The following is a 21,061-nucleotide window of genomic DNA, read 5'->3' as shown; positions in this document are numbered from 1 at the left end:
CTTGAAGTAGAGGGGCTGGGAGTGAAAGGATTCCCTTAGAACCATATAAGTCACTGCTAACAGAGCTAGAACCGGAAGGCAGTCCTCGGGGTTGTCTTGGTTGATGGTGAGATAGAAACATACTGATTCTTTGGTCCACTTAAACGTAGCCTGGAGGTAGGGAATGTAGCTCAGTTGGTAGAGTGCTTACCCAGCATGCACTAAGCCCTGGGACCCATCCACAACACGATATAAACCAGTGTGGTCCTGGATGGATATAACCCCAGTACTACAGAGCTGGGGGCAGAAGGATCAGAAGTTCAAGATCGTCCTTGTCAACACAGAAAGACAGACCTGGGGCCAGCCCGAGCTACAAAAGATCCTATATGAAAATAAAAGAGCATGTGGGGACGTGACTGTTCATGTTTATTCATTGGACAAATACCTGTTGACAGCCCTGTCCACAGCACATGGAGGTGCTGCCCCTCTCTCCTGAAGAGTGGAGAGTGTCTCACAGTGGTAGCTTGCTCTGGCGCTCCAGGAGCATGGGGGCAGGGTTGGGGTGGGGTATGGATGAAGCCAGGAACAGCTTTTGGTGAGAGGCCAAGGGCCATTCAAATGGCTTGAGGTGTTAAACCGATTATGAGATTAAACTGGTTTGTCAAGGTAGAGATCTAGACTGTTGAAAGATTCCCAGCGTGAATCAGGACTTGGCTTCAGAAATGGAACCAAAGGTGGGGAGGAGGGCATGGAGGCCAGGAGGAAGTTGTTCGGGTAAGTAAAAGTTGACGGTGCGCAGGCAGTGTGTTTCCTGTGAGTTGAGGTCAGCATCTCAGTTTCTCTTTCCATTGCCGTCAGCGGGGGTGCAGCTTTGGCGGCATCTTCCGACCTGAGGATTGGTAAGTAGGGACTTTGAACTGTAAACCATTGCTTAAATCTCTGGGATTCATCCAAAAAACCCCAGATCAGCGGTGCAAGCACTCACCCATTTAGGGTTTTCATGAAAGTGGCTGATGGAAGTATTTTATTTCGGTTTCTGTGTGAAAAACGAATGCTAGCCAGGCAAGGTGGCACACACCTCTAAGCCCAGCATTCAGGAGGCAGAGGCAGGAGGATCTGTGAGTGTCAGGACAGTGTGAGCTACGTAGTGAGGCCCTGCCTCACACCAACAAAGATGGCTTTTGCTTCAGTAGCTTTTGGCCTGGTGTTAACTCGAAGCTCCAGCGTACGCAAGCTACATGTGTTCTCTCAAACCTGTTGCAAGCCAAGGCCAGGCTGGAAAGAAAACTGAGGCAGACTGCCAGAGAGGCGGCAAGCAGATCTGTGCTTGAGTGGCTTCTCTCTTTCTGACCCAGAGATGCCCACCAGGCAGCCTCGCTGGAGCACCCACCCTCACGCCGTGCGTTCTGTCTTTGTCCAGGAAGGGCCACTGACTGCTGTCACTGGAGTGAAGTATTCAGAATAGGTATTTGGGAGAGAGGAAAATGGCAACTTCCCTATGGTCTGGAATTCCAGGAAGTGGTCAGGGTATCAGGAGGAGGCCATGTGAGTCTGACAGGACTCTTGGCTAGTCTGAGCCCCTGCGAAGCATCATCCCGACCAATAGTGTTGCAGAGTCACCTGCTCTGTGACCATGCACACCTGGGGAGATATAAGTTGTTCCTGCTACAAAATTAAAGTGGTACAGATTCCTGGCTCCTCACCGGTGTCCGGCGTCCGTCCTGGCCCTTGCTTCCCGCTGCTGCTAACTGGGTCTCTCTTCCATTGCACTTAGGGTGAAGAAGCTGAAGGAGACGTTTGCTTTCATTCAGCAGTTAGACAAAAACATGAGCAACCTTCGCACCTGGTTGGCGCGAATCGAGTCTGAGCTCTCCAAGCCCGTGGTTTACGATGTCTGCGATGACCACGAGATCCAGAAGAGGCTTGCTGAGCAACAGGTGAGTGATGGGAAGGAGTACCAAGAGGAGAGGTGGCACAGGAGGCCAAGGCAGGCCTGCCCTCCTGTCTTCCACCTGCCCACGTCACTGCCCTATGTGTGAGGCATTCGTCTCTGAATGCCTCCTTCTCCTTCACATAGCTCATCCTGCAAACAATGCTGAAGAAGATGCCGACCTTAATTACAATGCTCGATGAGGTTTTATCTTTGATTTCATTATGTATAACATAGCTTTGAAAGGGAATGAATTGGGAGTACAGTTCCTTTTCGGATTGAGATAGTTAGTGTCCCAGACTGACTTCAGACTCTCAGCCTTCTGCTTTATCATACTGACATCAACCTAATAGACCTGCAAAGAGAGAACCTTGATTGAGGAATTGCCTCCACAAAGTAGTCTCTGGGACCTTCCACACCCCGCCCCTCCAGGATCTCCTGGCTGGCCTGGAACTTACTATGGAGATCAAGGTACCCTCAAACTCAGGAGCTCCATCTGCCTCTCCCTCCTGAATACTGGGATTGAGGGTGTAGGCCTGAGACATTTTTTTTCAATTGCTCATTGATATAGGGGGGCCCAGCCTACTGTGGGCAGTACCATCCTTAGGCAAATGAGCCCCGGCTACCTACGAAAGGTAGCCAAGCAAGCGAGGCGAGGGAGATGGTAAGCAGCATTCCTCCATGGCCTCTCCTTCAGTTCCTGCCCCTAGGTTCCTGCCTTGAGTTCCTGCTTCGGCTTCTGTCAATCATGACTTCTACCCTGTGTAGCAAATAAGCCTTCTCCTCCCAAGCTGCTTTTGGTCAGGGCTGTATCACAGCAACAGAGAAACGAACAAGGGCAGCTACCAACTACTGTAGCTGTAGCCATGCACCATGTCATACCCGCATGCCCGCTCCAACCCCTCTCTCTGAGGAGTCAGCCAGTGCCTGGCACATGCTCGGCACGTGCTCGATCATGACCAGAAGGGACCACCCCAAAGACAGTGTCTCCTGTTACCCAGGCTGTCCTGACAGCTGAGGGTGACCTCGAGCTTCTGGCCCTTCTGCTGTGTGCTGAGATATACAGGTGTGTGCCACTGCCCCTTTCTCAGAAGATGCCCTTTAATGATAAATTATCTTGAGTCAGTTCTATCTTTTATTGTTTTAGAATTTTTTATTGTTGATACTGCTGTTTGTTTTTCAAGACAGTGTTACTCTGTATGGCGCTGGCTGTCCTGGAACTTACAGTGCAGACCAGGCGCCACCTCTGCCTCCCAAGAGCTGGACTTAAAGGCATGCATTGCCACCACCACCCAGCCTTTTACTGGCTTAAAAGTGACAATTTTTTTTTTGCTACCTTACATAGAATAAACATTTGTCCTTTCACTAACTGCCACTTTTAGATGGGTATCACATTGGCCACACCCAGATAAGCAGTGGAATATGCTATTCTAAGGTCATGCGATTGGCTGATTGAATTCTCCTTTACCGTGTGTCTTAGTCACTGTTCTGTGACTGTGAAGAGACACCATGACCAAAGCAACTCTTAGAAAAGAAAGAATGTATTGGGGTCTTGCTTACAGTTTCAGAGACTGAGTCCATTATCATATTGGCAGAGAGCATGGCAGCAGGAAAACAGGGTACTGAGAGTTACATCCTGATCCATAGGCAGAGAGAGAGAATATGAGAATATGGATGTGTGTCTAGGCCCGGCATGTTTTTGAAACCTCAAAGCCCACCCCCCCACACCAGTGACACACTTCCTCCTACAAGGGGGCTAGCTCCTGATCCTTCTAATCCTTTCAAATAGTGCCACTTTCCTGGTGATGTATAAATCTGCGGAGCCATTCTATTTTGAACCATGATACCATGTAACCTAATGCAGTTCTGGGATTAGGATTTAGACATTCTTGAGGCAGAAAAGGTCTCATTCCACCTATGCAGATGCACTGAGGCAATTGTTGTGGTTACACCAAAAGGAATATTGCCGTGCGTCTGTTACTCTCTGTCCAGAAACACTGGAGACGGAATACTACTCCAAGGAAGTATGGGTAGGCCATTTCTTGAAACTTTGCTTATGTTTTCATCCAAAATAAGTACCATAGATTGTTTGGCTGTTTCTAAAAATAAGATCTAACAAGTTGAGATCACTTACTGCTGCCTTCTCAACTCCTAAAGGTGCTACAATCCTACCATTCCTCAGTCCTCTTAGCAATGACCTTGGGGAAAGGAAGGGTTAGGGCCAAAGGTTCTCAGCCTGTGGGTCTCGGCCCATTCGGGAGTCACATATCAGATATCCTGCATATCAGATATTTACATTACAATTCAAAACAGTAGCATAATTACAGTTATGAAGAAGCAACGAAGTAATTTTATGGTTGAGGGGGTCACCACAATATGAAGACCTAAAGGGTCACAGCATTAGGAATGTTGAGAACCACTGGGTTAGACCCTGTGCTCATTCAGTACCACCCTCTGGAGTGCTGACTCATTGCTTTCATTGCTACAAAGAACATGCATCAATGCCAGTAAATTTCCAAAAAGCTAGAGACCATCCTGTAAGCCATAATGATTCTTGAAGCTGAAGTTCTACTTAAATGCAGTCACTAAAGCCAGCCCTGGGATTGACCCTGCAGCAACTCCTGCCACTGTAGTACTTCAGGCCTTCTCTTCCTGACTACAAAACTTAAGAGTTCCACCTGCATATCTTCCCTCACACGACCAAGCAGGAGTGTATTTCTGCATATAAATATATGGTGTCTTCACTCTGGACCTGAGCTAGGGACATTTCTGCATATAAATATATAGTGTCTTCACTCTGGACCTGAGCTAGGGACATCTCTGCATATAAATATATGGTGTCTTCACTCTGGACCTGAGCTAGGGATATCTCTGCATATAAATATATGATGTCTTCACTCTGGACCTGAACTAGGGATATCTCTGCATATAAATATATGGTGTCTTCACTCTGGACCTGAACTAGGGACTGACTGCCTGCTTGAGAACTGAGATGCATGCTAGCGTTCTTTTTGTTCATCCTGAACACAGGATGCTCAGGCTTAACATTTACCAGAAGAGTTGTAGGAAAATTCTCAGCCCATCCAATATACAGCAGTAATAATATTCAAGTGAGGGGCTGGAGAGATGGCTCAGAGGTTAAGAGAATTGCCTGCTCTTCCAAAGGTCCTGAGTTCAATTCCCAGCAGCCACATGGTGGCTCACAACCATCTGTAATGAGGTCTGGTGCCCTCTTCTGGGCTGCAGGCATACATACAGATAGTATGCATAATAAATAAATAAATATTAAAATAAAAAGCATTATACTTTCATGAACTACATGTACAAGTGTTCTATTAATAATAATAATAATAATAATAATAATAATAATAATAATATTCAAGTGACCTGGAATGACCCTTAGCTGCTATCAAAATAATATTCTTGTGGCCTGATGCACAACCTTAGTGTAATTAACAGTGGCTGTGTAAAATACCCATTTTCAGAAACAAGACACATCAGTGAAACAATTAAAACAGAACTGAACTTTGTCTTGGCTACTTCGTGGTGTAGTTTGGATACCAGGGTTGATGAGGCCATCTCACATCGCTTGTCACAGAATCTAGAAGCTAGGGAAGACTTCTCAGCCCACCCCACATCCACAGTACCTAGGGTGGGATGGACTCTCAGTCTCTTGATGATGGAAAAGCCTTGTTTATTTTAGAGAACTTTCCCAGGCTGGGCATGTGCATGCCTATCAACATAGCACTTGACCAGGGTGGAGGTGGGGTAGAGATAGAAGGGTCAGAAGTTCAAGGCAATCTTGAGCTGTATTTTAAAAAGGGGCAAAGAGCAGAAACTGATGGCCCACCTCTTTTCTATGGCCATGAACCGTCTCTTTATATGTATTCTTTTTACCCAATCAAGGAATTACTATCACGGCTAGTAACAGAAGACAAGCCTCCAGAGGCCTTCTTCCCCCCACCCAAGCCACAGCCTCAGCTGTACCCCGTGGGTTCTCCCTTAGCTTCCATGAAGCCCTCATTCAGATGGGCTCATGAGGAGGCCTTCCATTCCTGTGCCTGCAGCTGCTGGGGGTGTGTAGGGTCACCATAAAAGTCTTTATAGATGTGAGAGTCGTGTGACCCATCAAAGGTCAAAGTCTGTTGCTTTGATTTGAGTTCCTGCTAACCAGACTGTTTGCCAAAGAACACCTTCCCCAAATCGAGTCTTTACTGGGGACACTGGAGTTGGGTGGTTTGGATTGAGCCCCATGCATCCCCAAAGCTGCCAGGCAGCAGCATCTCAGAGCCAGCAGTACCATCTGTCGGTGTGTGGCGGGCACCCCCACCCCTCCCGGGACAGTAATGCAGTACAATGCAGTACATTAGTGCTGACAGTTGCCAATATGTAGGTTGGCCAGGTGTCCACAGCACGGGGCCACATGAAGACAACAAGCTCCGTCTATTTGAATCCCAAGACACCTGTGACCCTCTGGCTAGGGCATGGGGAGGGAAGGACGGGCAGGGATCCTTTGATGCCCATCCTCCCTCCACCGCCACCACCTCAAGTGCTTTTGTGCTATCTTGTGATTGCAGGACCTGCAGCGAGATATCGAACAGCACAGCGCGGGGGTAGAGTCTGTGTTCAATATCTGTGATGTCCTGTTGCATGACTCCGACGCCTGTGCCAATGAAACGGAATGTGACTCAATCCAGCAGACAACCAGGAGCCTGGACAGGCGCTGGAGGAACATTTGCGCCATGTCGATGGAGCGGCGCATGAAGTAAGCGGCCACTTGGACTTGGACATTGTAACCGTGGCCAGCCTTTCACCTCATGACCACAGGACCCATGCTCTGTTCAGGTCACTTAGAAATACACCAAGAAATAGCCCAGTCAGCCGAGTATTTCCCTAGCATGGTGAGGCCCTGAGTTCAGTCCCCAACACAGCATAAACAGGGAACGGTTGTGCGTGCCTATTTTCCCTGTCCTTAGAGGTGGAGGCAGAAGGATGGAGAGTTCAGGGCCAGCCTGGGCTACAAGAGACTCTGTCTTAAAAAAAGAGAGAAAAGAAAAGAATTAGCAGAGAAGGCCTTGTAGGGTAAGCAAGGATATCACTGAAGAAAAAAAAATCCAATTGGGGTACGGCCTTTCTCCAGACACAGAGCGTGGCAGGCAGCCCCAACTCTTGCCCAAGCCACGGAATTAGGATTTCTGAGGTTCCCGGGTCCCTCAGGAGAATTGAGTTTAGACCGAGAGCAAACATCCTTAGGTATTTCCTGGAAAGGGGTGTCTCCCTAAATAGTTCAAGTAAAAGGTTGGGAATGGGCCCCATCAAGGGACACTCAGCTCCAAAACAAACAGACCGTACTGAGTGGACACGGGCAGTTATGCTAACTAACCCCCGGTTTTCCACTTCTGTCAGGATCGAGGAGACCTGGCGGCTGTGGCAAAAGTTTTTGGATGACTATTCCCGCTTCGAGGACTGGCTCAAGTCTGCCGAGAGGACGGCAGCCTGCCCCAATTCCTCCGAGGTGCTGTATACGAATGCCAAAGAGGAGCTGAAGAGGTTTGAGGTGAGCCTTTCCCGTCCCGTGCTCCCACTACGAGCCTCAGAAGCTGCTGCATGGCTTTGGGTGGCCAGAGGCTCCCAACACTGTCAGAGCCCTCAGCCTGCCACCAGCTGCTAAGTCAGCTTTGATGGAAATGTCCCCGTGTGCCCGTGCCCATGCTGTGCCAGGCTCACAGGCCTGGGATATAGTACTCTGCCGCCCTCGCTGCCCGGGTATCAGCAAGCCACTTGGGAGTTGGCAAAGCGGGGTCCCATCCCTTTGCCTGTCTGGCACTGACCTCCACTTTGTACCACAGGCCTTTCAGCGGCAGATTCATGAAAGACTGACCCAGCTGGAGCTCATCAACAAACAGTACCGGCGGCTGGCCAGGGAGAACCGCACCGACACTGCCAGCAAACTGAAGCAGATGGTGCACGAGGGTAACCAGCGTTGGGACAACCTGCAGAAGCGGGTCACCGCCATCCTGCGAAGACTCCGGGTAACCTGCCTAGCGACCCGGGGTGCTGTTGGTAGATAGGCAGGGAGAAGAAACGTGTGATAGGCTGTGGCAGGCTGGCAACACAGCAGCAGGTTTCCCCGCAGGCCTGAGTTACCTTAACATTCCTCCCATGGCTGCCAACGTTTGTTTCTAAAGAGGGATTTGCATAGGGCGTCTCAGGCAGAGCCTGTTTGTGTGGTCTGTGTTTCCAAACACATCTGTCTTTACAACAGCTGTAACCTGATGGTACAGGTGTTGGCACATGGGTCAGGGGCATTGCTGTCCTGGGTCAGCGAAGGCACACCCGCGCCTCTGCAAGAGCTTGCTCTACCTGTTTTTATCAGCCCCACGTCAGGAATGTGGATAAAACAGAGTGTCTGTACCCGCTCTATGTGTGGGGCATTGGAACAGTGACTGTCCGGGGGTTAGAGCACACTGAATAACCTCAAAGCAGTCTAGGAAGATGAGAACCTAGGCTTTTTGTTTTATTTGTTTTTAACCCTCTTGGAAGGCCATTGGCAGGTTGTCTGATAGTCTAGGCATTAATCTATTTCCTGCTGATTTTGGCTGTTACTAGTCTCAACTTTTACTTGGCCCTACATGCCACATTTGTCTGGAAGTTGCTGCCGGACTCTTAGAAAGCGGTAACCGGGGAGGTCTCGCTCATTGGAGAGAATGAATTTGTTTTACATGTTCAGAATTATAAAAGAGAAAATGGGCACTCAGACCTAAGCTTAGTCACTGTCCTTTTGTGTTAAAAGACTGAACCTCACCATGTAGTCCAGACTGGCTTAGAACTCACAATCCTCCTGCCTCTGCCTCCCGGCTGCTAGGATTACAAGTGTGTGCCACTATTCCCGACCTGATGACCACCTTCCTGTGTTGAAGTTGCTCTTCTCTCATGAAAAAGCCAATGCAGAATAATAAGAAAAGCCCCCAGGCAACCTACCCTGCCCTCCAAGGTTCCCTCCATGGATGGGGAAATTCATTGATTTAGACTAGAAAATCCAGAATTTAAAATTCCTGAAAGGACCAAAGAGAATACGTTGCACATTACCCAAGCCCTCCTGCATTCCCTGATGTGGAAGCCCAGGCCCTGAATGTGTGTGGGGGAGTGGGGGGATGCCACACAGCCAAGGAAAGACCCCAGGCTCTGGTTGCAATGTCTGAAGCTGCTGAAATACCCCAGAGATGGGGTTCTGTCTGAGAGCTCTGAGCGCCCTTTCCTGCGAGCCAGATCTGATCGTGCCATGCACACATGGCTTTTCATCCTTCTTTCACAGTATTTCACCAACCAAAGGGAAGAGTTTGAGGGCACCAGGGAGAGCATTCTGGTATGGCTCACAGAGATGGACCTGCAGCTGACCAACGTGGAGCACTTCTCAGAGAGTGACGCCGAGGACAAGATGCGCCAGCTGAATGTAAGTGCGGCTCCCTCAGCGTCTCGTGAAAAGGTGCCTCTGCAGAAGAGCGCTGGCCAAGTGCACATTCGAGCTGGTACTCAGAATGTTCCAGAATGCTCCAGGCAACAGGCTACATTCCACTTGAATATTTATATTGCTTATAGGCTGGGACACTGGACATTTTAGTTAAGGGCTCATTCTGAGGAGAATGTTCACTTCAGGTTCTAAACTGAACTTCTTAACGTTGCCATTTCTCCGGTACTTGAGACCACACAGGGCCAGCGAGGTGTCACCCGTGGGGCCAAGACCAGATACCTTCTGCTGTTTACAGTCAGTCTGGAAGTTTTATTTTGTGCTTATGTTTGTTTCGAGACAGGATCTTGCTATATATATAGCCCAGGGCAGCCTTGAACTCTTACACTATCCTTCTTCAGCCCCCCAGTGATGTGATTACAGGCGTTTGCCACCATGTTCAGGCTCATGCCGCAGTTTTCCCTCAGAGTCGTTCCCTCTTTGGTTAGAAAATATCAACAAGTGAAAACCCATTGCCCTTTAATATAACAGGCACTAATTATTGTTATTACTGTGCCCACCAAGGAGGTGCCCATTAGTGGTTTATATGGGGAAATAATCTGTTCCCACCAAGTGTCAAGAAGATAAATTCTCTCCCCCATACCCAATAATGATGAATGTCTACCTGGGTTAAATTTAGAATTTTTTTTTTAATTGAAAAAAGTATAGAGTTATTTCGAATTGTTAGATTAACACTGTCCGTTCCTTAAAAGCAGATGCCATGGTACCAGGTACAAAACAGAAAGGGAAAAGGGACCATAATGACATCTAACGCTTTCCCCCACCCATGATCCTGTCATGTGAAATCGACACTAGACACACCAGGACAGAGTCTCCCTTGAAAGTCCCATCTTATCTCCCTAACAGGGCTTCCAACAGGAGATCACACTAAACACCAACAAGATCGACCAGCTCATCGTGTTCGGGGAGCAGCTCATCCAGAAGAGCGAGCCCCTGGATGCTGTGCTGATCGAAGACGAGCTGGAGGAGCTGCACCGCTACTGTCAGGAGGTGTTTGGCAGAGTGTCCCGCTTCCATCGGCGACTGACCTCCCATGCCCCGGTAAGGGTGACCCACCGGCCAGGGCTCCCAGCTGCCTAGTGAGCACATAGTGCTGGATGTTTGAAGAGTCAGGAAGGTCACCTTATACCAGACCCGTGATTTACTTCTTGCATTTAAAAGAAAGGGCTTCAGTGGTTCCTGGTCCAGGGGATTGAAGCAGCTCCTTTGTTCCCTGGAGCACTCCCCATCCAGTCATGGTGAATTTGGCAATGTGCTAGTTTTATGCTGAATCTTGCTTGCCACCTCTCCACCATCTTTGTGTGAATCTAATGGCAGTGAAGTTAATGTTTTAAGGGTTTTGTTTTGTTTTTTAGATTGTTTTTCGTTATGTGTGTATTTGTGTGAGTTTGCACACACGAATGCAGGTGCCCCTGTGTTGTGTGACAAAACTTTACCCAGGGAGACACAGCACACACATCCACTTACCCCACATAGGGAGCCCACAATACAGATACCACCAGAGTCCAACCTGGTGAACCTATGGGTTTTATCAGGGCTGCTTACAGGAATGTGGGTGAAGGGTTTTACTTACAGGAGCAGAAATTACTCAAAAACAGCAGTGTCACCAAAGCCCAGCCCATCATGGGTGACAGCCCACAAAAGCTGGGAACTTGAAGCATACCACACAGCCTGCAGGCAACTCAGCAGTTGCAGAGTGGCCTTTCCAAGTGCCTCAGTTGATCTAAACTTCTTCCAGGCAGCTCAGCTGGTTCCTGCTTCCAAGCAGCGGCTCTGGTCTCAAGAATCTTCCTTGCAGCTTGGCTTCATTGGGTCTTCTTGGCAGCTCAGCTTCCTTCTATCTGAGGGGGCCTCCCAGCTCTTACTGCTTACTCTGGCAGGCCTAGTGACTCTGATCAGTTTCAGGGACTTACTGATCAGCTATTTTGAGTTTGTGTACCTTCCTGTTTAAAGAGCTTCCCTTCAGGATGGAATGTTTCAGTCTCCATAGGAGACCATTAACGAACACCCTGGAGGCCAGAATAAGATGTCAGATCCCTTGGTGCTGGAATTACAGGCAGTGTGAGCTGCCTGACATGGCTGTTAGGAATTAACTCAGGTCCTCTACAAGAGCAGTAAGTACTGTTAACCGCTGAGCCATCTCTCCAGCCCCTAGGGGGATTTTTTTCCCTCTGTATTTCTCTTTTTCTCTTTCTCTAGTGTACGACAGTTTGAAGTATTGAGTTTTGAACTGTGTGGCTAATGAAGAGGAAATCCTAAGTGCATTGCTACAGAGCCATGGCATACCAGCCTCTGGGCCCTCTGCTGGAAAAGTGGATCGAGTCTCAGTAGTGCTCCTTTAAGTGTATGCTCTAGTGTTACAGGTTGTAGGCAGTGTGACATTATACCTCTGAAGGTGGATTCCTTAGACCTGCCTTGTAAGACACAACAGTGGCCATGTTTTCCAGAGCTGTTTTCTTTTTTTTTTTTAAGATTTATTTATTTATTAGGTATACAGTGTTCTGCCTGCATATGTCCCTGCAGGCCAGAAGAGGGCACCAGATCTCATCATAGATGGTTGTGAGCCACCATGTGGTTGCTGGGAGTTGAACACAGGACCTTTGGAAGAGCAGGCAGTGCTCTTAACCACTGAGTCATCTCTCCAGCCCCTGCTTTTCCAAGCTGTTTTTAATGATAGTACTCTAGAATGTTCTTTTTCAAGATAATGATTAAGAAACTAATTTTTAAAAATGGTGCCAAGCACAACAATAATAGGAACAAAAATGGCATGGGGGAGTCTTTTGTTTTTTTTTTTTTTCACTCTTACTGATTTAGAGCAACAGTTACTTAGCAGTGGGCAGGATGGTGCCTGGGATTTGTGCTCCTTTCCCCTGCCCGTATCATCCTCAGTGCAGGGCTTTTCTGGCCAATGTCGGCATCCCCTAGATGAAATCTGCCTAGTTTGGATTATACACATTAGCCACTTGAGAATTTATTTTGCCTTTTCCTCTCACATCCGAAAGCTTCAATGCCTTTACCTGTCCCGTGCTCTGTTCTCACCGTTAAAGTATCCAATGTGCCAGCTTTCCAACGTGACCTGCTGTTTCCCTCAACCCGAGACAGTTGGTGAAGTTTGCATGGAGCTAAGGCTCTCATTCAGCGTTTCCATCTTATTGGCCACCATGTCTGGCTAGATGGTTTCTTTTGTGTGTGCTCCGACTGGCAGACTTCAAGTGTAGCTGTTTTCCTATCAGTGTAGCCTCAGAAAGTCTCCAAGAAGTCCCCATTTTTAAAGGTATTTGCTTAGAGTTTTCTCTGTAGCGCACTATAATGTAAGCTGAATAGAGACACTGTATTATGAAATTGGAAAATAAAAGATAGGATGGAGGGAGGTGGAGAGGTAGCGGCTGGCAAAGTGCTTGCTGTATTAAGCATGAGGACCTGAGGTTGGATCCCTAGCACTCACATAAAAGGCTGGGCACAGCAGTAGGCACCTGTCACCCTGTGCTGGAAGACAGAGACTGGGGAGGAGCCTGGCGCTTCCTGGCCAGCTAGTCTAGTTGAGTCGGCCAGCTCCAGGTTCAGTTGATGGGATGGAGTGCGATGGAGGAAGGCACCTGTGTCAGTTAACTTAGCTTGTGGCAGTCACAAAATACCTGATGGAAACAACTTCCGGAAGAAAGGTTCCTTTCCGTTCGCAAAGGGTACCGTGCATCATGGCAGGGAAGTCACGTGGCAGGAACGTGAGGCACCAGTCAGAAAGCAGACAGCTGGTACTCTGCTCACTTTTTCCTTTTTATTCAATCAGGGACCCCAGCCCATAGAATGGTGCTGACCCATGTTTAGGGTGGGTTTCCCCACCCCATTTGCCCTAATCTCTAAAACCCCTCAAAGGCATGCCCAGACTTGTGTTTCCATGGTAGTTCTGAATCTCATCAAGATGACATCAAGATTAACTATTACAACACCTAGTATCACCTTCATATGCACACATACACATAGATGTACATGCATATACATGCACTGCACACACACAGAACAAACTAGAACATGTGATTCTATCAGCCATATGACACTTTAGCCATTGCTTCTTTCTCTTCTAGATAAACTTATTTAGGTTAGATGTTCAACTTTATTATTATTATTTTATTTTCTTCTAAGAAAAAAGGGCTAGGCTTCTCTAAAAATTCAGAGTCCAGGCTCCACTGTGGATTGTTCGAAGTTGAATAACCATACATAAGACCTGAGACCTTTTAATAAATGGCATGCGTGCGTGTGCTTGCACATCTGTGTGTGAGGGGTTGCACAAATGTACCATGAAGCACGTTAGAGGTCAGAGGACAATTGCATTTGTCGGACCGCACCTTCCAGAGTAGACGGACTTATCTTTTGGGGCCTCAGCTCACAAAAAACTGACATGGAGATTTATAATTAATTATGAAAGCTTGGCCTTAGCTTAGGCTTGTTTCTAACTAGCTCTTATAACTTAAACTAACCCACATATTTTAATCTACGTCCTCCCATAGTTTGTTCCCTCATCTCCATTATATCCATCCTGGTTTATTTCACATCCAGCTGGCAACTCCGCCTCTCTTCTTCTCCTGAGACCTCTCTGTCCCCAGAAGTCCTGCCTAACCTCTTCCTGCCTCACTTTTGGCCATCCAGCTCTTTATTAAACCAATCACGGTGACACATCATACCCAGTGTAAAGGAATATTCCATAATATTCCAATTTGCTTGCTGCTGTGTACACAGACTAAGCCGTATAGGTCAAACAGGCAAATGAGTATCCAGGAACTCTGCCTCCAGTAGGAGCACTAGGATTTGAGTCACTCAGAATACTATGTCCTGTTTTCACTTGGGTTCAAAGGATTCCATAGGTCCTCACACATGTGTGGCAATGGCTTTTTCTCTGAGCCCTCTCCCCAGTCCACCCTCTCTCGGCTCCTTTTTAAGTACTTAAGAAATGTTAATGCCAGTTGTTCTCAGAATTGCTAGACAGGCCGACTCCCAAAGCTCTTTACAGCGGCAGCAGCCTTTAAACCACTTCATCCTAAAACCGGGGCCCTCTCGTTTAGAGCCTAGAAGATGAAAAGGAAGCCTCCGAGAATGAGACGGACATAGAAGACCCAAGAGAGATCCAGGCTGACTCTTGGCGTAAGAGGAGAGAGATGGAGGAGCCACCGTCTTCCCAGTCACTGTGCCACCTTGTGCCCCCGGCTCTGGGGCATGAGCGGTCTGGCTGTGAGACCCCCGTCAGTGTGGACTCGATCCCGCTGGAGTGGGATCACACAGGTGATGTGGGGGGATCTTCTTCTCATGAAGACGACGACGAGGGTCCGTTCTACAGCGCACTGTCAGGTAAAGGCAGTTACCCGAGGCCTGTGCACTTGACCCGTTTGACTATCTCTAGCACCCTAGCAGCTTGGTGATTTCTTGGTGATCCAGAGTCCAGACAGTGGATGGTGCAGGCTTGTGGCCTTCTGGCTTCTGCCCTGCCCACCTTTTGTGTCACCTGAGAATGAGCTCACTCCTATTATAAGCGGAATGAAATTCATCTTCTGATGTTTTTCTAGCCAATGGGAGACTCATCGATTGATTTTTCTATGGTGTTAATTATTATGAGTTAGTAGACCGAGTGTGGCCCTTTTTGCCATGTGTGCCCCTAACACACCACTGCCATGAACAGGAGTTGACTGGGAAAAACCAGTCTTTCTGGTTTCAAAAATCCTTTTGCTAGAAAAGCTGGCAATGAATCTGCTATGTTGACTTACTGCCTAGGCTTTACCCTGCTGGCACCTCCGGTGAGGACAATGACATTGTTCTTTTTCAGATGTAGAAATCCCTGAAAATCCTGAGGCATATCTTAAAATGACCACAAAATCTTTGAAAGCATCTTCTGGTAGGCCCCTGCCCGTGCATGTGTCTCAACATGGCCGCATCCCATGGCACACACTGCATCCTAAACCTCGCTCCCGCGTCATGTCTGACCTGTGCCTTCTGTGGACACCATGCGCCTTGGTCCTCGTGTCATGGTGTATTTATGCTGCTGTACTCACCATACCTGCGTGCTCCTTACAAGATCCCACGCCATTCCAGAGTGGTCTCCACCTCCCTCCCCCGCCCACTTCTAGTCCGGCAGAAGGAGTTTTTGTCATGGTTCCTTTTGTTATTTTTTTCCTCCACCTAACTGGAGCCCCTCAGCACAGGCCAAGCTTTCTTCATGGTGGCTTGGTTTCAAACTACTTCCTTGCTTCTGGTGATTTCCTGAGATGTGTGGCTGGGGTTAGAAAGGACCTCTGCCTTTGCCACGGCAGAAGAAACCTCGCCTTGATTTGCAGCTCTGGTCCTAACCCCCAACCCTGTCCCATCTCTAGTGGTGGTAGAGAGCTGTCAGCGGCTGTTTGGTCCTTGCCCCCATCGTCACGGTCACCCTTGCCCTCCCTCCTCAGAAGCCTTCTAGCCTCTTGGCCCCCAGCCCTGGCCTTCCTGCCCAGGGTCCCCTCCAGACTAGACACCAGCACCACCCAGAATGCCACTCATCATTTCCTGCAGCAAATCATATGTCCGTTGTGCTCCGCTGTGGTCCCATCTCGTGAAGGTGCAGTGTTGCTCAGTTGCATGACCCATTTCATGTCCTTCCAAGACGTACTGACATTTTGCAAACATGCATGCTTTGCAAGGAAAGCTGCGGAACTCATTTCGATACTATAACCTGATGCCATGTCACCTGTCACCATGTTTATGTCACTAAACAGGAATCCTCTGGTTGGAGGGTAGACCCTAACCGGTGTGACGCTTTGTTTCAGGCAAATCCATTGCTGAGGGCCACGTGTGGCATGTTCCAGACAGCCCTTCCCATGCCAAGCATCACTACAAACCAGTGGAAGATGACAGGACTGTGGCGCCGGTCCCCTCAGATGCCAGCACCCCTTACAAACCAGCCTATGTAAGTCTGGACCCATTGGGAATGTAGCCCAGAGACAGGCGTGCACTTCCGATCTCGCTTTTGAACTGTCTTGCTTGAAGTGGTGGGATTTCTTCTGAGGGGACTTCAGGAAGGGGATGTCAGTGATAGAACTTGCCTAGCTTGTCCTGAGTTCAGCTCCTAGCGCCACCCAAAAAACAAAGCCCTTTGCTGAGGTCCCCATGCTTCAGTAGAACCCAGAAAATGGACTAGCTTGAGGGTTTCCAGCCCCCAAATCTATGTGTTGATAGTGACCCGATGAGAGAACTAGCTCCCTTAGAGGCAATTTATCTGTATAAATAACAGAGTCTCCCTAAGCTGCCTCTTGGCTCTCAAATCCTTGCTGTATTTGCTTTCTGATTGCACATCAGAAAACAAAAAAAGGTGCTTCATTATCTGAAGCGGTGTGCTGAGGGTGTGGATTTGGTTCCCTGGTCATGACAGTGGGTATACAGCATTCTGTAAGCCTTCCCCAGCTGACAGCAGACCTGCTTCATACAGTGGGATTGAAGTGCGTACAGGGAGGAGGCCCTTGGAGGTGTGGTCCTTACTAATACAGTATTGGGGTGCTTTTTGTGCCAAAGCGCCTGCGCCTCTTAGTTGCATGGGTTCCTGATGCGCTTTGGTGATGCAGCAGGTGGCCATAGATCCTTGTTAGTCCAGAGCATTAATGATGAGGGATTGATTAACTGGGTTAAAATGCTGATTGCATTGTAGTGCCACAAGCATCTTTCAGGGAAGCCAAACAGCAGTGGAGGTGGAGGACCAAGGGGCTTAGCCAAAATGCCCTCTACATCTAGGGGTGACTGTTACTACGGATTGGAAACAGTTCTGCCTTTAACCGGTCAAATCTGATATAGCCTTGGCTGAATCAGAGCTCCTCCTCTGGCCTAGCAGACAGCTTCTACTTCTGTCTCCATCCATGTTACAGCCTAAGACTGGGGAAGGAGACCCCACCCAGCCCCGGTACCCTCCCTACCCTGTGCCTCAGCTTCTTCCAGGCGTTAGGCCTGTGTTCCTCACCTGGCCAGTTTCAGCAGCTCGGCTTTTCTACTTGATGCGAAACCACGTGTGTTACCAGAGGTCGGAAGTCTCCCTTTCCCCATTCCACACAAAGAGGCCGTGTAGACAATGATCCAGAGAAAGCCCAGCTTTTCTCAAAGGGATCCGTTTATTTTTGGAAAGGCGTGACATCATAGGCCACTCAGCTCTGTGGGAGCAGAAGAGTCACTGTGTGCGTTGAAGAATGGATGACTGAGAATGAATGGCCCAGGGGAGCGGAGGATCCTGTGTTTCCCATTCACAGCCAGGAGAATGCCGAACACCTCAACAGGGTGACGTGGAGGAGCAGGGAGAGTTTGCGGAACACTGTGAGGGTGTAAAAGTGCCCCCACGGGAGCTGTCTCATAAGATTGGTGATCACTTTGACCCTTTGTGTGGAGACTCCTAGGAAGGCTGCGGACTAAACTGGCCATTTTACCCCGTCACTGACATTCCATTTGCTTCATGGGCTGTCGCCGAGGCCTGCTTTCAGCCCTCGGCTCTGCTCGCTTACAGATCTTGCCATGTGCAAGGATGCGTCTGTCACGTATCAGTTACCTTTTGGTGGGAAGGGTCCCATGTCTTTCTCTACTGTTCCCATGAACCCAGGTGTTCTTTAGCTCCCTTTCTGGTTTTATAGATATATAAACCTAAAACATTGGTTCATTCCAGGTAAAGTTCCTATTACGTCAAGGCACTGATGATGGCAAAGAAGGCCCAAGAGGCTCAAAGGGCAGTCCCCAGCAGGAAGGTGAACAGCTGGACACTTTAACGGGACAGCAGCCAGGTACCAAAACTGGGCATGCCTTAGCAGATATGGAGTTTGGGATCTGGGCCTAGTCAGGTGTTTACGTCGACATTTATCTGATAGAACATTAGAGATCAAACAGTGACATAATTCACCGAGACTGCTGAACTTTCCCCACAATAGCCTCTGTTATTTCAAAATAAGCCCATTTGTGTTTATGAATGGATCTCTAAGCATCTCACTTTAAATTGGATTTTTTCCATTGTGGTGCTGGGGTTAGGCTTGGTAGGCAAAATTGTGTCTCTGGCCCTTTGAACAGTGTTCTTTATACACTGCGTGACAAAAGGATCCCCAAAAGATGAAATGCATGGTTTGTTTTATTTTTTTGAGACAAGGTTTCTCTGTATAGCCCTGACTGTCCTGGAACTTGCTCTGTAGACCAGGCTGGCCTTAGAGAGCTGCTTGCCTCTGCCTCTCAAGTGCTGGATTTAAAGGTGTGTGCCACCACCACCTGGGCATGAAATGCATTATTTTGTTTCTGTTGTTTGGGTTTTTATTTATTTATTGGCTTTCTAGATAGAGTTTCTGTGTAACAGTTCTAGTTGTCCTGGAACGAGCTCTTGTAAGACCAGGCAGGTCTACAAGGTCCGCCTGCCTCTGCCTCCCGAGTGCTGGGATTAAAGGTGTGTGCCACCACCAACCCACTCTGAAATGCATATTTTAATGACTTCCCATGTATGGAAAAACAAGATGGGAAGGCGGAAATTAACACATTTGTCTCAACTGCCTTGTGAGACAAGTTCTATAGTTACCAAAGTAGTTGCTGAACTAAATGTGAAGTCGAATGATCAGAATGCCCGCATCATGCTCATCATTCGAGTCCAAACAGCAACACCATCTGAATTGCTGAGCTGGAGGTTAGAACAGCAATTGGCCACAGGTTGGGTTTCCTCACCCTCTGTCCCCACATCTTTCTAGCCTTTGGAGGGGGTGGGCCTTGAACATGGAGATTCCCTGGCTCCCATCCTCCTGCCTGGAGCATCCTGGACTCACTTGTGCCGCCCTGACCACTCACACACAGCTGAGAACATGTGCTCGCTTTAACCGGCAGCTTTGGATTCCAGGTGCCTTCGACAGATGGGAGCTGATTCAAGCGCAGGAGCTTCACGGCCAACTCCGAATAAAAGAGAACGCGCAGCGGCTGAATTCTGACCTCGGCACCATCGCCGCTTGGCTTGAAAAAACTGAAGCGGAGCTGGAAGCCCTGAGGCTGGCAGAGCCTCCCTCCGACGTCCAGGAAATGGCACTCAGGGTGAAGAAACTGCAAGTGAGTGGGAGCCCTGGGGGAGGGGAGAGGAAACCAGAGCAGGCATGCACTTTGGTGCCGAACAAACAGATCAGACCTGGGTTTGGTTGTAGCTGGCAGCATGCAGCTAATGTGTGTAGAGAGGTCATCCGCTTTCCCTTCAGTAACGACAGATGTGCAGGTTTCTCTTTACACATGGAAGAGAATCTACTGGATAATCGCCCTGCTGAGATGTGGCTCAGATCCTAAGGGCTGCAAAGATCTGGATTTTAGTTCCTTGAGGAGGTGCTGGTAGCCAGTGTGAGGCAGCATAAAGCCAACCTTCTGACCTGTATGAGGTGGTTCACACAGGCCTAACAGTGGCTGTTTCCTGGCTCACTGGCTGAGGAGTCCTGTGGCCTGACTTAGCTACCCTGTTGTACAGTTAGGATTTGTTACCTATGTCATCAGCCCTAGGCTCAGGAGCAGTGGCCCAGGGTGCAGGGGAGGGGCAGCTTAAACTCTGCATTTTGGGGGTGCCCTGAGCAAATAAATCTGAGGTCCTGAAGCCTAGGACGGGAGGCTTGGGGGTTGTCCAGTTTCTCTCCACATCTGTTTTTCCCAGGTTACCATTCCTCTTAAAGGGGTGACATTACTGGGGTACCTAGGGGCAAATGCAAAATAGCTACGTATTTTTTTATCTGGGAAACATTTAGTCTTACCGAGAATGGTTCCTAAGACAGAGAAGGGACTGTGGAGGTCAGTGGAGTCTCCTCGTACCTCTGGGCTAGTCTGTCAGCCAGGAGGCAGGCCTCTGCCGTCAGACCCAGCCAGGCAGCCAAGTCCATTAGCCTTGTAAGGCAGCTCTCTCAGCTGACACTCCCCAGCCATTCACAGCCGCCTTCTCTCTCGTCTTGGTGGCCACTGCTTGGAGAAGTGTGGAGAAGGTATTGCAAAGGAGCCCCTTTTTCCTGCCGCCAGAAGTCTTAATCTGATCTGTTCCCTTGGTGGCAGGAGATATTAAAAGCCTTTGCTACCTACAAGGCCTTAATGGCCTCTGTCAACGTGAGCCACAAGGAATCTCTGCCGAGCGAGAGCCCCGAATCCACAGAACTCCAAAATAGGCTCCACCAGCTGAGCCTGACCTGGGACACGGTCCAGGGGGTGATGGACAGCTGGAGAGAGGACTTACGACAGTCCCTCATGCAGTGCCAGGTACGTTGACTCAGCCCAAGGTTCTGGCCCAGCAGCAGCCCGGCCCACGTGCTAGGAGCCACAGATAACTTTACCATCACCAGAGCTGGCTTGGGTTAGGGAGTAAGAAAGCCCCTATGCCCCTCCTCCCATTAAATGGGCCCTGTGCTTGCCCAGGATTTCCAGGCCTGTTGCTCAAGCCCACAGTAAAGGTAAAGCAAGTTTGCCACCGGGTTAAGGAAACTGCCTCTCTCTATCCTTTGAGAGATTCAGAGTCCTAGCCCTGTAACAGGAGAGCACTTCGTTTCCCGAGGCTGCCTTCTAAGACCTGGGAATCATCCAGCGCCTGTCTCTGGGGCTCATCTGTAGGACTAAACAATGGTGTATAGAAGGCTGGCCAAGCTGAGAAA

General features: G+C 48.8%; 1 protein-coding gene across 4 annotated transcripts in view; it reads left to right on the top strand.

Moving 5' to 3' along the window:
• Positions 1–21,061, top strand: part of Syne2 (spectrin repeat containing nuclear envelope protein 2) — a 135,599-nt gene that overhangs the window by 109,760 nt on the left and 4,778 nt on the right. For all 4 annotated transcript variants that reach the window (XM_041658050.1, XM_041658049.1, XM_041658053.1 and 1 more), the window contains 12 exons: positions 1,754–1,916; positions 6,487–6,674; positions 7,316–7,466; positions 7,759–7,941; positions 9,225–9,362; positions 10,284–10,478; positions 14,495–14,777; positions 15,250–15,318; positions 16,226–16,365; positions 18,097–18,211; positions 19,297–19,499; positions 20,472–20,672. In XM_041658050.1, the coding sequence (XP_041513984.1) occupies positions 1,754–1,916; positions 6,487–6,674; positions 7,316–7,466; positions 7,759–7,941; positions 9,225–9,362; positions 10,284–10,478; positions 14,495–14,777; positions 15,250–15,318; positions 16,226–16,365; positions 18,097–18,211; positions 19,297–19,499; positions 20,472–20,672 (2,029 nt within the window). The remainder of the gene's footprint in view (positions 1–1,753; positions 1,917–6,486; positions 6,675–7,315; positions 7,467–7,758; positions 7,942–9,224; positions 9,363–10,283; positions 10,479–14,494; positions 14,778–15,249; positions 15,319–16,225; positions 16,366–18,096; positions 18,212–19,296; positions 19,500–20,471; positions 20,673–21,061) is intronic.

Source organism: Microtus oregoni, unplaced genomic scaffold, assembly GCF_018167655.1.
Source record: "Microtus oregoni isolate MIOR12 unplaced genomic scaffold, Mior012 000009F_ref0000495, whole genome shotgun sequence".
Classification (NCBI taxonomy): domain Eukaryota; kingdom Metazoa; phylum Chordata; class Mammalia; order Rodentia; family Cricetidae; genus Microtus; species Microtus oregoni.
This window is presented reverse-complemented; position numbering and strand designations above follow the sequence as displayed.